Source organism: Drosophila guanche, unplaced genomic scaffold (genome assembly GCF_900245975.1).
Source record: "Drosophila guanche unplaced genomic scaffold, DGUA_6, whole genome shotgun sequence".
Taxonomy (NCBI): domain Eukaryota; kingdom Metazoa; phylum Arthropoda; class Insecta; order Diptera; family Drosophilidae; genus Drosophila; species Drosophila guanche.
The window spans coordinates 8,113,373-8,130,758 of record NW_022995746.1 but is presented as its reverse complement, the minus strand read 5'-3'; the positions used below and the strand labels follow the sequence as shown (position 1 = coordinate 8,130,758).

Genomic DNA, 17,386 nt, shown 5'->3' with positions numbered 1-17,386 from the left:
TACGACAAGTTTCAGTCCTCGAAATAATATTTTAGACACACATCTGACAGTCACTATCTTAAGAATTTAAATGACCCACCTATATAAATGCGTTTAAGTAATATTTACTTAACTACTGAAATTTAAACAGTGGTTTGTGTCTCGGGTAAGCACACAATGCGCCCACAAAGCTCATACAAGCTTAGACTACATAAAAGCTTTCGCTTAGTTGTCTTGAGTAACGTAGTCAAAGCACAGAGCTAAGCAGCAAACAAATGCGCTGAAAATATACAAAAATGCAAGTTGATAAACAAAAACATAGATATTTTTTATAAATAAACTAAATATACTTTTTAGAATAATTTAACCTGCCTTCGTTTACTACTCTTCGACTTACAAGAGTCCTCAAGCAGCTTGACAACCCTAGCCAATAACCAAGGAGACCCCCAAAAGCGGCGCAACCGAAGAAAAAGCTTCTCGTTTGTCGACACTTTTCCGGCACAACAGACGCAACATTAGCCGAGAGAGAGCCGCGCGAGCGGATAATAAATTTCCAGTGAAACAAGTAAAACATTTCAGTAGAACAGTTAAACAATCCGCAGCAAACAAACCACTAATCTAATTAAAGCAAAACTCGCCAAAGATAATGTGAAAGAAACAAACACACAAACGAGAAATTCAATCAATGGGAAGGAAGGAAAAGGAATAGCTGCGAAAAGTCACTGTCAAAAAAAAAAGGAACGGGGTATCGCAATGGAATGAGAAAAGACTTTTGTGTGCAAGAAAAACTAAGTGCAATAAACTGTGAATAATCCCAGAATTAACGGCGTGTGCATCGTGCGGCTCGAGTCCCCTGGGTGGGGAATTGGGCCTGGATTCGGTTCCATTCTATTGCTGGATGTCCAGATTTATATTATGCAAATTAATTTCAATTGGTTTGCACTCTGTATACAGCATTCTGTATGCGGCTCCTGCTGCTCTGTTGCTCTTCGTCACCAAAGTATTCTCGTATACCACTCCGTAGTACGCTGTACTACTCGTAGTAGTAGTGGAAGTGGTAGTAGTAGTAGTCGTAGTACTATCACTAGTACATATCTGTAGCTGTAGTCTTCCTGTTTTTTTCGTATACATAAATTTGGCAAAGTTTTCCCTGGCAGGTGGTAATGCCTTTGCCCAGTACCTGATCCCACTCCCACTGCCCTGCCCTCCTGGCCATTTTCTCAGCCCACATATGAATATATGACTCCATAACAAGTGTGTGCGTGTCTGGCTTGATTTACCGGCTTTTCTGAGGGATAAAACTATGTATGAGCATAGTTTTCCCAAGAATTTTTTAATCATACAGGAATGCAGTCAATGTGCACACAAAGCAGAGGCGGAGAAAGAAAAGCAGCTGGCAAACACGTAGCGCAAGCTTTACGTGAAAATGTAATTAAAAACTGTGCTGGGGGAAAAGCTCGTGTTGATGGAAGGGCGAGTGCTCTGAAACTATCACAGCTGCCAATTACAAGTAATTTTAGCTCACATTAAAGCGGCTAATTTTATAAATACTTCACTCAACTTTGTTATAAGTTCACCCGGTAAATGCAGCACCTGGGAGATGTTTGACATTTGCTTTAATTGTTGATTTCTCACCGGGAAGTTCCTGAAACTCAATTAATTTGGTGATTAAAGAGTTGTCAGAATATTTTCTAATCTATTCGACACCGAATCTTGGCAGTTCCTGTAAGCAATTTTCCTTGCTTAAAGTTACTTAAAATAAGTCACTATTATTTTTCAAACATTTATTGAAATGTTAACTTATCAGATTAAACAATTTATAAAGTCAGAAATACTTCTCGTATTTTTCGTTTTATTTAAAAAAAATCTTGATTAATATCCTGAAACTCGTATTTACACATCTTCAGTTTTTCTGGACAATCTACAATCTTTCAACTATTAATTTAATTTAACATACAAAAAGTGGAACGATAAAAACACAAAATTTAATCAAGATATAAAATGAAAACCTCCAACCCATACGAAATGCAGCTCGATTGTCGCTTATTAAAAGCTGACTAAAAATAAAGTCTCCACATGACCATAATATCAATTACAATTACGTGGACCGAGCCGGCAGACTTGCTTTCAGAGACCCACAGTGAGGGAGAAACATAAAATTACTTGCACGAGACTCTCATTATATAGCTTATAAGGCAGAGGGAAGACATCGGAAGTGAAGCCAAAAATTCAGACTTGGAATAAGGCAAGACGACTTTTATATGGTGCAGCAGTCAGTCTGTGGCCACCGGGAGAGCAAAGCTCAGCGGCACAGCCCCCCGTCAGCACAATCACAGCAATTGCTTCCCGACCGATGGGACTGACAGGCAGACGGACTCGCGAACAGACTCTGTAGAGTTCCACAATAATGGGGAACCACTGACGAACCAGACCACACCACAGACACCCATCCATTCCATGTGAGCCGGGACAGCGTCGAGCATCGAGCGTCGAGCGGCGGCGGTAGTTGCACAATTTTGCACAAAAGTCAAAGCATAATCATGAATAATGAGCGTTTGTGATAAGTGATAAATGCCCAGTGGCGAATGCACACGGAATATGAATAAGAAGGAAATTGTTTTTCTCGTTATGGAATGGGAAAATCATTGCCTTTTTATAACACAAAATATGAAAAATAATGGCTGAAATTTGTATACATTTTGTCAGGATTTTGTCTCCCATTGATATATATATTTCCCATGCCTAATTAAGAAGCTTTACTTTCTTGTTGAGAATCTATCTTCCATCTAAAATAGTTTCTAGGGTATCAGTAAACAATAATTACAGTTTCCGCAAAGTGCGTGAAAACCTGCAGAAACTTTCGCTATAATATTCCAAAAAAAACAAATATATATCCCTCAGAATTCCATCATTCCCTAGCTTGCCTGAGAAACAGGTTCCCTCTTGGGGCAGTGCCATCCCATTTCCCAGTGGGCATACGCTGAGCCCGTTTTTCTCTGCCTTCTGTCCTCTGCTTCTGCCATAGTCTCTTGTTTCTGGTCTTCCAGTCGGGCGCTTCGCCCACCCCAATGCCCAGAGCCGGAGCCAGAGCCAGAGCCAGAGCCAGAGCTCAGACCCACAGGTCCACAGGTCCGCAGTATGAAACGGGAATCGGTTCGGTTCGGTTGAGTTCAGTTCAGTACGCCAAATGCGCGCCAAAGGTGAAACAGCAAGCTAAATATTTATTCTAAGAATATTATAAAATTCAATAGAAACATACTGACCATCCATTTGGGATCCGAATCAAAAAAAGGAAGTCATCCCAAGAGTGCAATTTTTTTGTATGTGTACATTTTTCGTGGAAGCTTTTCTGCTAGTTGCTTTGATTAGTTTTAGTTGCCGCCAAGTGTTTGTGTGCTCTCCTCTTTTGCTGGATTTATTTACGCCGTAGTTTGCCGTTTAGTTTTGTCAACTTTAATTGAAATTAATTTACTTTCTTCACATATCTGACAGTTGTGTTGGTATCTGCTGCTGTATCTGTATCTGTATCTGTATCTGTATTATCGTATCTTTGTATCTGTGCATGTCAACACATGCCGCCAACCGACTGAGGCGAGCAGCCTTGTATGCGATCAGATCCGAGCGCAGAGGTCAGCAAATAAGCAAATTGTCTCATATGATGGTTTACTATATAAGTAGACACGATTTATATGCAAATTTAAAATAAAATCCAACAAAAGAGGATCACGACTGAAGGAGGAGTGTGCAAAATTTAACTACGGCTATTCTTGATTACCATTTATTTTGCATCTTATCAAGATAGTAAGGGAGGGACCATAGCACCCTATCGCTTGGCAGGGCTTTTCCCTCAAAACCAAATATGCAGCCGACTGCAATCAAATGTAAATCCAATCGTGATGAAACCAAGCCAAACTATTCTAGGCAGTTCATGTACATATCTCTTTTTTATAGAGACGAAAAATGCGATATGATTTGCATACAAAACACTAGCTTGAATCTGGTGGGGTATGTCTTGAATTTCAATCAGCTTCAGAGTTTGCAAACTCATCAAAATCGCCTTTGATAGTGTGCTCAAGTATAAGCCTCCTCTCTTCTTCCACTCCCGGACACAGCACTTGACAATTATGTAAAGCTTCGCTTGGCCCAAAAACTTATACACAAACGAAAATGAATAAACTCGTGGTACCGTAAAAACTATCAAACAAAACCAAACTGAATCAAAAAAAACAAAAAAAAAACTACAAAGTGAAAAAACTAGAAGAACATAAAACTCGAATAAAACAAAGGGGATAACTCGCTGAAAGTGCTAGCAATTAAAAATAATTTCACAAATTGCTAACGAACAAGAAGGAAGCAAAAGGGAAACCCGAAACTTGAATGTCGCGCAAAATGTTGCAAGTGCCGGTGGCAACATTTCTGTTGCTGCTGCTGCTGCAGAGTGCCACAGCCTCTCCAGCTGCAGCTGCAGCTGCAGCTCCGGCTGCCTCCCCAGATGCATCCACCATCAGCTTTCCCATGGAACGGCAAATCGATGCCAGCTTGAAGAATGCCAAGCAGATTGAGAGCAGAGTGCTGCCCGAGTTGGATGGCCTGCAACGCAATCAGGAAGATGAGAAGTGGCAGCAAGTCGTTCGGTTTATTGACGATGGTTTTCCCGTCCTCGAGCTGTATGCCTATAAGTTTAAGAGGGGTGAGTACCGCCAGTGGGACTTTTTTAAGAGTAAAAATGTAATTTTGGGCCAACTATGTGAACAACTTCAAATTTGATTGAAGAGATTCTTTTTTATTACTTTATATATTAGAAAAATGTCTAATGATGGGAAAAATCTTTTTTATCATGGCTCATAGCCAGCCGTGGCTGAGGATTTGCAGAATGTGACCACGATTCAGGCGAAAGGCATTCATTTCGGAGGAAGGGCAAGGCTAGAATCTGTGATTCATTCCCACTACAAAATTCAACTGAGAGTTGGACATATTTGAAAATTGTTCAGTCCTAAATCGTGGTCAGTGCTTGCAATGCTTACGGACATTAGACAGGACATATCGAACTGATTACCAAACTTCCACAAACTACAAATATGGGTGGCCAAATGGGATTGTGTGACGTTGAAAAATGACTTCGTTCAACTGTCCAGAACTACCTCATTTAGCTAATAGACGGGCTATGGGAGAGCTAGCAAACTAAAGTATTTATGGATGTTAGGCCAAAGCTTTTAATACACTTAATTATGGAGCTTGGAAGTTGAAAGTTGCGATATGAACTGGAAGTCTAAGAAATAGCCACAAAAAGAATTACAGACAAAATAGTATGGAACATATATTTATATCAAAGATTACAAAAGTACAAAATTCATTGTCAAAAATTACAAAAAACTCCTCTCGAAAATCATCAATCTATCTCTCTATGAACTTTGTATATAAAATCCACTAGTGCCGCTTTTCCCGAACCCTCTCCTTATGTCTCAGAAATTCTGTACTATTCACGTAAATGCTATTCGAAAACATGGCCCACGTCCAGCCAGTGCTGAGGACCTGCAAGATGTGGCCACGATTTAAGCGAAATACATTAAATTCGCTCTTGTCCGCTCCGTTTGATAGCGCCAAACGGTAGAGCCAAAACATTTGCAACTGTTGATAACAAGAAAGCTAAGACAAAACCAAAAGTAAATATGTAATTCAACTCACTCACCTGACGCTGGGGCTTGAAGTTATTCTTAAATTGTCCAAACTCTCTTTGGGCAAAGTCAATGGCCAGATTGATGTAGACAAAACACAGCGGATAGGAAAATGCCAATACAAAAGTGTAGAAATAGAGACCCAATATGCGCTCCTCATACAAGTACAAATGGAGTGTGCCCACAAAGAAGATAAAGTCATCCATGATGCAGATCCAGACCAGAGGTCGGATGAGCGACTCAAACTTTCGTCGCAACTCGATCAGGTTTTTGCAGTAGTCAATCAATTGGATCAACTTCTGTCGATTGGGTCGGGATGGGGGCAGAACGTAGCAAGAGTAAAGGATCAGAATACCCAAGTGGGCAGTCACGCCCATCAGTAATGGCTGAATGCTGCCGAAAAGATACCCCGAGCTGCGTAAGAAAATACAGAAAATCGAGCTACTGGACATGAAGGGGATCATGTCGAGTAGCGATTGTCGCATGGTCACGGAAGCAATTTTAACAATGTGTATGACAAAGAAACACCAATTAATGGTGGGCTCCTGGCCGCATATTCCCCTGTATCTATAATATATCCGGACAAATCCGTTGAGCAAGTCCCGCAGCTGCCGCCGCTGATAGATATAGTAATAGGCAATAAAGTAACTAATTAAAATTGTATTATTGCCCATAAAGAAACGCGTTGCCATGTAGAACATATTCAATGCACTGTCACTGCCCGGATTCAAATTCACCAAAACATCTACGAACTCATAGGTGAAGAATATCGAATACATTACAAAGATCGACAACAGCCAGGGTCGTAGCCAGAAGCCGTGGCATACTCCCACAGCCAAATTCAACTGTGGGCTCAGCCGGAATGTCTGCTTTTGTGGCACATATTTGTAGATGTTGCAGCCCGAAATCGTTGTCAGCACTTGCAATAGCTGCAGTACACTCGTTAGGCAGGACATGGTACAACTGGCTCTCCCAGTGCCTCACAGTTGTCAATGCTGTGGAAAGTCTGTTAATGGCCAAACGGGGAAAAATGGGATTGTGTGACATTGATAAATGACTTCATTCAACTGTCCAACTGCGGATCATAAAAAAAAACTACTGCATTTACCTAATAGACAAACAAACGAAAGGATTGACAGGCAGGCAAGGCAATGGGTGATATATTCTAAATTCTTTTGAACTCGTTTCAGGTATAGAAAACAGACGATAGCATTTAGAGAAGTATTCTGAAATCGAAAGAACGAGCGGGAAATATAGTAGAGAACGATTAAATGTCATTAATTTGTGTGTGTTTCGGAATTTAAGCTCCACAAAATTGAACAAAATACTTTTAATTTAGTGTCAGCTAAGGAAGTTATTTTGGTTCAATGAATCACTGTGGAAAAAGCAATATAAAATCAAACTGAGCTGCTGTAATAAGTTATGAGAAGCAAATTCAATTAAGAATAAAAAAGCAATGTTAAGAAACACATTCAAATTAAGTTACTTGGCGGCGCCCTAAAAGCTTATTACCTCATTAGGCATTATGGCGAATTTGCTACCAGCACAACATAACAATGTGCATGCGGGAATATACTTTATGTGTGCTGCATAATAATATGATATAATTAACACAACATATACCCCCCCCCCCCCCCCCCCCCCCCCCCCTGCTCCCACGAGAGTATTTTCGTACACACACCCACAAAAAAGAGAAGCAAAAGCAAACACCCCGAGCAGAGCACAGCCGAAAGTTAATTACTTGATTAGCATGCAGACAGGTGGGGGACTCAGGGGGGTGGCACTAGCCGTAAATGAAACGAAAACAGTTTACATTTTTAAGTGAGCAATTCCCAAAGTAACTCTCTCCATCTAACCATCTCTTCTATACATCTTTATGTACCTCTACCTGGCCCCGATTCCAATTGCAGACATTCCCTATACCTTGATTGTGCCCAAAATCGATGTGCGGACCATCGAGAAGCCGCGATTGAAGGAGTTCATGTTGGAGCATTTGGTGCCTGGGAAACTCTTTGACAGCTACAGCGGTGTGGCCAATAGCAAGGAAGAGGAGGAGTCCTACGGCAATGGGAACGGACATAAAATCGTTTTTCGTAAATTGGAAAAATCCCACAACAATGTTTGGCTACTCAATGGACAGCAAATACTCTACAAGCTGCGTATCAATGAGAATTTGATGGCCATCGGAATTGATGGTTATTTGGGCGATCGAAAGTCGCCCTACTCCAAGCGGAACATACAGGAAACGAACAAGTGAGTAGAGCCCTTCGTTATGCTACAGTGGGACAAGTCCCACCCATAAACACCTTAAAGCGCAGTGACTTGAAAAACTTTTCATTCAAGATGGACATGTTTGATAAGGAGCATTTTGGTGGCCATACAAATTGGTGGTTGCTAATCAGTTAAATATCTCCCATTACCATACAAATATACTCGTATATATCTTTGTTTTGGAGGCAATTAGTGAGATTGATAACTCAATTAGTTTGTAGATAGTTTGACAGTCAGTTGAATATGTATTTAGTTAATAAATAAATAGCTTATGATGAATCCTACAAAAGTCTTTAATAGTTTGACCACCGAATGGGCTTATCTCGCACCACTGTGCGTTCCTATCTAGCGAGTGCTAAGTTCATCCTAGTCCTAGTTTGTTTGCGGTCAAAAGTGCACTCATGCGAAATTTATCAGGCCGCAAACAAAGTTTTTGCTGGTCCAACTTTCCTGCACACACACATTTAGATTTTCCTTTTCCGCATCTGCTTTTCATATATATATATATCCCATTTGTATATACGTCTATCTATGACCATCCCCCACCCCCCTTATAGCCGCTACAATGACCCGCAGCCACTGGAACAGCCAAACATTACGAATGCACATGCCAAAGTGGAGCCCATTATTAAGGAGTCGAAGGCCAGTCCGCTGATGTCGTTTTTGGCCAACATGAAGACAGGCACAAAAGTGTTCCAACACTTTCTATCGAAAAGCAATCTGACACGCACAATGGATGACAATGCCTATACGGTGCTGATACCCTCGGACAATGCCTTCCAGCGTTGGCATCCCATCGATTGGGGCTTCTATCCGTTCAGTGTGCCAGAGTTCACCGAGTCGGTGCTGCTCAATCACTTCCTGCCCATGCAGCGGCCCCTCCGACTCTCGGATGTGAGGAACATGGACGAGGTCGTCGTTCACACCATGGGCGGTGACGATGTTGTCTTCCATGGCCAACGTAAGTGTCCCCCATAAATTATATTCCATATTCAATTTACGACAATGTTCTCTGCTCCTTGGAATAGCCACCCCCACGGTGAATAATGTCAGCATTATGTCCGACTTCACCCTCTCCAATGGCAATCAGGTGTTCATTATATCGGAGGTGCTCTTTGTCACCGAGGCTGTCGTCTCCAAATTGCACCAGGTAACACCCCCCCGGTTATGGCTTATCCAAAGTCTTGTCTAATGTGATTCCATCTGCAGATGCACAAGGACAAGGAGACTCCGCCGCTGCTGGCATTCCCCTGGTTTGGCGCACAGTTTTTGTCGCATTCGTTTTTGGCCCTGGAAAGAGATCCACGCTTCACACAGATTACTAGGTAAGGAATTGTTGGATTATTATTTGAGATATGCTGGGCTATGTCTTCTATTCAATCCCCCCCCCCAAAGATATCTCAACAACGCAGAGATTGCTCCACATATCTCAGGAGCCAATTACACTTTCTTTGTGCCCGAGGATCGGGCCTTTGAGAAGCTTGGTTTCGATCGTCTGTCGGATGAGGTTATGGTAAGTCTTTAACAACGAATTTGAGCATACAATAAGTATTTAAACCTTCCACTTTCTAGGCCTCTCAACGTGGAATAAAAATGCTCTTAAATCACTTTGTTCGCGGCCGTCTTTACAACCGTGATCTGCGCGATAATGAGGTCTACGAAACGATCGGCGGCGGTCACATAAAGATCACACGGAATCCGGGCAGCAACTATACGGGCGTCAACAATGCCCAGATAACGGAGAGTGAGGTATTCGTGTACAACCTGGGCACCATGTACTATCTGGATGACATCCTGTACTCGCACATACTCCGCGACTTCATCAGCAAGTCGACCAAGACGAGATCGAATCGAAATGGCGGCGACTCTGGCGGAGGATCGCGCAGCACTTCTCGTCCCAGCGATGTGGAGATTGTGCCCAATGAGTTCGAGAGTGAACGCAATGGCGGCGACTATGCCATCCATGGCGATGACGAGGACTTTGAGGATGAGATCATTACGCCAAAAGCGTTGCCCGTCCAGATCTATGAGTTGCCCAAGTAGAGACCTACTCGTAGGAGAATTCAGGCCGTGGGGAAGTTTGATATGGGTTTTACATACATAAAGTTAAAATATAATTTTTTTCGCGTGAGATCTGTGAAGAGGGTGGCGCTTAAAGCGTTTTTGTATAGTTCTGGGCTAATTTTTTAAAAGCATTTCTCTAGTTTAGTTCATAGTTTCTTGTGTACATTTTAAGTTTAGCATTGAACGAGGCGGTGAAACGAAGTATACTACAACAGCAAAACCAGAAAGAACAGCAGAAGATACGGCAACAAATATACTATACCTAATCCTAAAGAACTTATCAGCAATTTAAACGAAGCTTGTAGACATAGCGAGAAATTGCAAACACACAACAAAAAACCAAGAAAACTATATAAACAATAAATATTCGACTTAGAAACGAACACACAAAACATAAACGAACGAAATGTTCACTCAAAATTATAAAGATATATACGTATACCATAGATACCCTCGATATACTCGTATAAATTCAATTAGCGCTCTTCGATTTTGATGCTTTTTTGGGTATACGAGAGAGAGAGAGAGAGAGCATATAGCGAGAACATATCCGATTGGAAAAAACTATTTGATGAAGGGAAAAAACAAAGATGTGTACCAGTATCTCTATCCTCTTACAAGCAGATATTTGTATTTTTTAATTTAATAATATTAATGATATTGATATTTAATGTGCTATCTGTGTATATGAACAAAACAAAGCAAAAACAAACAAGCAATGAGAACGAAACATGCAATTTTATAATAGTTTGTTAAAATAAAAAGAAAAATCTTCCAGAAATACAGAGAGAGATTTGGTTTGAACTAGTTTTATTATGAATTAGTTAAACTCAATACACATGTAAGTATGGTTACTATAATCATATATGGGAGTATGTATTCTATTCTATATGCGGTTGTATAAGTGCTACTATATATGCATGTAAATAATACCTGTAATTCTAATTGACTTAAACGTATAGGATTTCTAGTGGAGTTTTTTGTATGATTTGAGGAAGGCCGGAACCTAACCAAAAGGAAGTGGAGACTAATGGAAATTCGTGTAGGCAGTGGAACATGTTTTTTGGAACTTTTTAAATTATAATTAAATCATTTATCAAATGCATATTGCTTATTGGGTATGTATGTACGTATTTATGTATATTGTGAGTGTGTGTGTGTGTGTGTGCTTGATATGGCGCTTATGACACAACAAATTCTTCATTGAACTACAAACTATTCGTTTCTTGAGCTTTGGCTGGTTACACAAAATGTTGCTCCTTATGTACGTAATGCTATCAAATTCTACCATGTGAAAGTTTTGACTTCTCATCTTAAGTATAAATATTTTATAAAATTTTTAAAATTTGAATTCGAATTTGATCGGTTTTTTTTTGGTCGCGATTCGATTTTGATTATTTTTTTTATTTTTTGAGATCCAATTTTGAGGAGAGGAGCAGCGTTGTGGAAATCTTTTTGACTGACACTAAAATGAACACAGAATTAAAATTAGAAAATTAAAAGCTGCTCTTAAAAAACAAATTAAACTATAACCGATCTTAGTCGTGATTTTCATTCACATTATTCTGGCTGCTGCTGCTGCTGCTGCTGTTGGCAGGGCAATGAGGGTTATTTTGACTGCTGGTTGTCTCAGTCTCATTATCACTCAAATTGATGGGTGGATCCATGGGCAGCTCTGCCTCCACTTCCGCGACAGACACTTCCACAGACACTGCACCACCCACAGCGCCCTCGAGTTCGTCGGGCAATTCCACTGGAACTGGCGGCTTCGGCTTGAAACTATTGTTCTCTGCATTCAGTTTGTAGTTCTTGAACGGATCGCCTGGTTTGGCGGCCGATGCTTGTGCCTGGGCTGCCTGTGCCTGGGCTGCCTGACGTTGCAGGCGCCGCTGTTGATTGCTGAATGTGGGGCTCTCGGACCGTGCACGCTGCAACATCGGACGCTGATGGTGGTAGGTGGGATCGTAGTCACGCGAGCGTCCAAATTCGAAGCCATTCTGCCACTGAACATGCACATTCTCGTACGAGGGATCCTCGTATCTATAATTCGCTGCTGCCGCTGCTGCTCCATTCTGATTACGCTTGTCGGCTCCACTGCGCAGACGACTCAAAGTGCTGTGCAGCGGACGTGCTGCTGCATTTGGATCCCGACGCATCGTGGAGGAAGCAGGCGACGCAGCACAGGATCCATTGCAAGAGCTCTGATAGCGAACCATGTCCTGGGGCAAGCCGCCCAAACGTGGTGTGCCATAGGGATTCGACATCTGAGAGGCCACGGAGGCTGTGTCGCAGCTAACGCAGTCCCGCGAAAACATAAAGTTAAAGTCGATGACCTTGCAATCGGGTCCTTGGCCCATCCACAGTGGCAGCCATTTGTTTACCAGCAACCACTGCAAACTGGACTTGGATATGCGGTTCAGCGTGCCATTGCCGTTGGCATCTGCCGACGAACTCGAACGGGCTGCGGTCGCTGTGGTTTTCTTGGCCAAGGCAGCACTCTTGACGGGCGCAGTTGAACCGCTCTTGACGGTCGCACTAGAACCGCTCTTGATGGCCGCACTTGAACCACTTTTTACCGAAGCAGTGGATCCACTTTTGTCCAAGCCAGCGTTGGATGAGGAAGTGGAAGATGCAGACGACTCCTTGGCAGCCTTGCTAGCTGCCTTCACCTTGGGTATAGCTCCTGTAGGGCGTATGGCACTGCTCACTGATGAACTGGAAGCGCTCTCCGGTACAGTTGGATCCTCCACGACAGCTCCTGCGGCTCCAGCGGAAGCTGAACGTGCGGCACGCTCCATGGACACATTCGGCGTTAGCGGAGAGTTGTGGGCAGCCATCGCTGCTGCTGTGGTCTTGTAAATGTTTGTCATGCTCTGCGAATTCTCGCCGTGCAGGCAACTAAAGAAACTCGATGCGCTGTTCTTCACGGGCACTGGCACTTTTCCGTACTCCATTCCAGCAACTGCAGCCGAGGCAGCAGCGGCACTGGCACCCCCCATATACGCCTGACAGCTGGGCACGTTGCAGGTGCTGCTTCCCACTCCACTCGCAGCCGTGCCTCCTGCCCCATTGGCATTGAGGCGTATGTGTCCAACTGTGCCGTAATGCGAGTGTCCCAGCACGGCGTAGTGGCCGCCCAGATTGTAGTGATCAATGTTGCCGCAGGAGGAGCTTAGGTGTCGTTCGATTCGTCCTATGCCATGCCCCAGCACATCGAGGCGTGTATAGAGCGGCACTCGGTTGGCGGCAGTGGGTCGATAGATGGGCTCGTCCCGTATCTGTTCGTATATATTCTCATAGCGCATGGTGCCGGCTGTGGCATAGGGCAGATTGTAACCATCGGTGGATTCGGTGTCGTCAAAGCTGCGCTGACGCTGACAATTCGAGCGACTGTTGGCGTAGAGTGGGGTGCAACGCAGTCCGGTTCCATAGCGATTGCCTAGATTAGAAAATATTTAAAAGCCTTTCATGCATGTGCTTGCAGCTGCCTCTTACCATTCTGCATATCTATGCGAAAGTTTCGACGATATCCCAGACCTGAGCGCACTGCTCGTGGCACATCGTAGGCTGCCGCAGCCACAGCGGCGCTGGAGCCGAGCATCCCAGCACCAGCAATTGAGCGATCGTATAAATCATTGCGATAGTTGTTCATTGGCAGTACACGTTGCTGTGGCGCTGCTTGTGCAGCTGGTGGTGTGGGTCCTGGCAGTAGGGAGGGATTAATGTTGGCATTGGCTTCTGTTGGCGCTGGTTGAGGCGCCTGTTGGGCAGCCTGTTGGGCTGATGGCTGTTGAGCTTCCTCAACATTTGCAGGGGCATTGACATTGGCGGCGGCCACAATTTGATTGTTATTGGGCTGACCGATTGGCGCATAGATGTTCTCGTAGTGTGGATGATTTGATGGCTGAGGTGCTGCCGATGGAGGAGCTGGAGCTCCTGCAGCAGCTGCTCCAACTGGTGGAATATTTCCATAAATGGCACCACCAATGGCACCCTCCATGGTACCCTCAGCCTGGCTATTCTCATCATCCATCAGTGCTATGGCCAGCGATGCCGCTTGGCTGTAATCAAACGCATTAATTAGACTCAAAACCATCGATTGGGGGTTTGCTCGTTCACTTACCGTGCCAATGCACCCTGCTCTTCCATTCACATGGGCTTATCGATCATACAGACGCCCGCATAGCTGCGTCCAATAGTCATCAGAGCGGGCAGGATGCGCCAGCTGTCCGACTCCGGGCAGTAGACCTCAACGGAGGCCAAATTGGAGGTGCCATCATCGCCCCCAACCACATAGAGCAGTCCCTCGTGGGCCACCACACCGGCATTGCGGCGACAGTAGGACATATCCGACACAGGGCTCCAGGTGTTCGTCTCACAGTCGTAGGCCTCAACGGATTTGCGTACCATGGGCCCATCGTGGCCACCCACCGCATACAGGATATTGTTCAGCACTCCCACGCCAGCTCCACTGCGACGGGAAGACATCTCGGCGATGGCAGACCAGGTGTCTGTGTCCGGATTGTAACGCTCCACGGAGGACAAGCACTGCCGGGAGAAGCCATCGTAGCCGCCGACAGCATAGAGCAGGCCATGGACGACGCCCACACCCACGGAGCTGCGACGCGTGGACATGGAGGCAATGAAGCGCCAAATATCAGTATTTGGGTCGTACATCTCGGCGCTGGAGAGTCCCGTGGTGCCATCGAATCCGCCCACGGCAAAGATGCAGCCATTGAGCACAGCCACGCCCAGGGTGGATCGCCTGGCCTCCATGTTGCAGCAGTTGGCCCAGTGATCGGTGGCCGGATCGTAGACATCCACAGTTCGGACACGCAGGGCACCATTGAAGCCACCCACGGCATAGACCTTATCCCCGAGCACACTCAACCCGGAGCGACAGCGACGATTGGGCATTTCGGCAGCCTGATACCACTTCTCCTCGCGCAGATCGTACCACTCGACGGCGCGTATTGCCTTGGGCGCTTGGCCGCCAATCACCAGCAAGATCTTGGGCATGCCCACTGGCTTGCGGGGAACTGTGCGCGCAGATTTCGTCTCCGTGGGCAGCAGGTGGTAGGTGAGGGCCTCTATGATGAGATTCTTGCACACAATATTACCCTCCAGCAGCATTTCCTTGTCCACGCGTTGGGTAATGTACTCCTTGGAGAGGAACGGCAGGCGCACATGCTCCATGAGGGCCGAGGTGAACTGCTCCCGCATGGGCACATCGTAGCGCAGCCAGGCGATGACACACTCGTAGACGCGCTCCTCATTTGGCACCGAAATGCAATCGTTTCCTATCAGGTTGATAACCTGCTCGTGCGACAGATTCAGAAACTCATCGAACTGGATAACCTCGCTGCAGATAAAACGGCAAAAAATTAAACAAATAAATAAAGTCAGTTAATTGGGGCATAAGTGTTGGATTGGCATTCAATAAATGGCAAAAATATAAACCGGTTGAATACTTTTTCTTATAAATTGCGCTCAATCTTTAGCAATTAATTGAATTTAAACAAATCCAAAACGGGTTTCAGAGCGACTAAATATAGGGCTGACCTTGAAGCTGAGTTTGGACACAAAGTCTCAAACCTTATCGCAGCTCGTCAGTCAGAATATTTTCCCACCTAATCTTGAAACTCACTTGAAATGCTCCTCGATGTAGGTCTCGGCATAGTTGAGCAGCTCCGCGCAGGCATGTAGATCGGCAAATTCGCGTATGCCTAGACAATTGCTAGCATCCAATTGGGTCTGCAGATAATCACAGCAAGCATCACGCACATCCGTGAGCTGCAGCAGATTGGCTGCGGTCAGCAGGACCTGTACATTATCCTCGTTCACCTCCACCGTGGATGTGTACACATAATTAATGAGCAATTCCAGTGCGCGTGCATCCACGCTCTGCAGTGTGATCCGCGCCTGACGCGACTCCTCGAAGCTGGTGAACATTGCATAGAAGTACGGACTGCACGAGGCCAAGACCATGCGATGACAATGAATCTCCACATCATCGGCCACCAATATGACATCACAGAGTTGTTTTTGTCTGCAAAAGAAGCAAAAGAAGAAACCGAAAGCATTAGTAGGTGTTAAATGATTTAATCAATATGAATGATGGCGCCCTTCTTTGATGTTTGTTTGGAATAAAACCTGAATTTGTATTTGTTCTTCTTAACTGAAAGTGATCTTCGGGGGAACGGGAACTGGACACAGTTTTCTGTACATTTTGCTGCAGTCAGTGGAAAGTTTTTCTGAAGAGTCATGCTGCCGGTTTCGTTCACCTTAAGGTTACACCACATTCACTTTTGACTCCAACACCTCCATGGATTTAATTTGGAAACTGGTTTCTGGCCATTAGGTAGTTTTCCAGTCAACCAAAAGCGGCGACGCGGAAGCAGACACCACAACAAATCGACAGAAATCGTTGGGCCATGCGCAAGTTCAAGGTCGTGCTCTAATGCAAAACCAAAAAATCGCCGCGTACAAGCCATTATAAACAAAAGCAAAACAATTAATACGAATGGGCCCCTTGACAAAAGGCGAAGGCAAATATTACACAAAAAAAAATAGACATGGGCAAACAGACAAACAGAAACTCAACTGCGCAAATATGCAAAATGCGAAGGGGCTGCTGCCGCGATGATCGTCTGAAATTTGCAGTGATTATTATTATTTTTGAGATTTTTGTTGGGCCAAAAGTCAAGCGACTTATCCACCTGTCCACTTTATGTTTTAGTTTTTTTTCTTACTTGCGCATCTCGTTCATGGCATCGAAGGAGCGTGTTGTGTGCTGCTCGTTGCTGTATTGTCCCACTGTGCCGCGCTCCTTGCCGTTGGGCCGCTGGACGTGCTTCTGGGAGCTCTCGTCCAGGGAGTTTTGTGAGGCATAGCGGAGCAGGCAGCTGCCTCGTTCCAGGCCACTGCCCTCGGCGGCGGTGTTCTGTTGCGCCTGCTGGAGCAAACGTTGTCGCTGTACCGCCGCCACGCCCACAGCAGCTCCTAGTCCGGGCGGAGCAGGAGCTGGCAGTAGTTCTATGCCCACACCTGCACCCCCACCCACAGCGTTCCCCTGGCCTGCTGCTGCTGCTGCTGCTGCATTTGCTGGCTGCTGCTGGTTTTGTTGCTGTTGTGGATTGCCATTGCTTAGATTGCTCATAATACCGATCGTGTACTTGGTTAACAATGCACTCAGAGCTATCATTCAGCGGCGTTCACAACACGCGCGCTAACAAAATAATGTAGCCCAAATAAATTTTTATGAAAAATTCTCGATGGCAGTGTGACCGTGGATTTGTGTATCAAATGTACCGCCTGAAAACCAGAAATACACATTCTGATTTTCTCAAAATATACCGTAAATATACTGACTAGAAAACGCACTTAACCCACCCAGT

At 44.7% G+C, this 17,386-nt stretch overlaps 3 protein-coding genes across 8 annotated transcripts; 1 reads left to right on the top strand and 2 right to left on the bottom strand.

The window, feature by feature from the left end:
• Positions 1–459: 459 nt before the first annotated feature.
• LOC117582558 lies at positions 460–10,686 on the top strand. 4 transcript variants are annotated; one of them, XM_034270388.1, is made up of 10 exons: positions 460–544; positions 3,905–3,909; positions 4,092–4,669; positions 7,565–7,907; positions 8,483–8,886; positions 8,954–9,075; positions 9,135–9,250; positions 9,321–9,438; positions 9,498–9,967; positions 10,503–10,686. In XM_034270388.1, coding segments are annotated over exons 3-10 (1,887 nt in total). In that variant the 5' UTR covers positions 460–544; positions 3,905–3,909; positions 4,092–4,356; the 3' UTR covers positions 10,504–10,686. The 4 variants fall into 4 exon arrangements, with proteins under 4 accessions (XP_034126279.1, XP_034126278.1, XP_034126281.1 ...); XM_034270387.1 differs by having other exon boundaries at positions 9,498–10,686; XM_034270390.1 differs by lacking the exon at positions 3,905–3,909 and having other exon boundaries at positions 473–544; positions 9,498–10,686.
• Positions 5,266–6,756, bottom strand: LOC117582208. The gene is made up of 2 exons (XM_034269816.1): positions 5,669–6,756; positions 5,266–5,607 (listed from the first exon to the last, which is right to left on the bottom strand). The coding sequence occupies exons 1-2, from the start codon at positions 6,608–6,610 to the stop codon at positions 5,407–5,409; spliced, it is 1,143 nt and encodes a 380-aa protein (XP_034125707.1). The 5' UTR covers positions 6,611–6,756; the 3' UTR covers positions 5,266–5,406.
• Positions 10,687–10,786: 100 nt separating the features above from the next.
• LOC117582555 (ring canal kelch protein) lies at positions 10,787–17,271 on the bottom strand. 3 transcript variants are annotated; one of them, XM_034270382.1, is made up of 6 exons: positions 16,742–17,271; positions 15,637–16,038; positions 14,113–15,351; positions 13,485–14,050; positions 11,846–13,428; positions 10,787–11,579 (listed from the first exon to the last, which is right to left on the bottom strand). In XM_034270382.1, the coding sequence occupies exons 1-6, from the start codon at positions 17,191–17,193 to the stop codon at positions 11,550–11,552; spliced, it is 4,272 nt and encodes a 1,423-aa protein (XP_034126273.1). In that variant the 5' UTR covers positions 17,194–17,271; the 3' UTR covers positions 10,787–11,549. The 3 variants fall into 3 exon arrangements, with proteins under 3 accessions (XP_034126273.1, XP_034126272.1, XP_034126274.1); XM_034270383.1 differs by lacking the exon at positions 10,787–11,579 and having other exon boundaries at positions 12,436–12,588; positions 12,659–13,428; XM_034270381.1 differs by having other exon boundaries at positions 10,787–13,428.
• Positions 17,272–17,386: the final 115 nt, after the last annotated feature.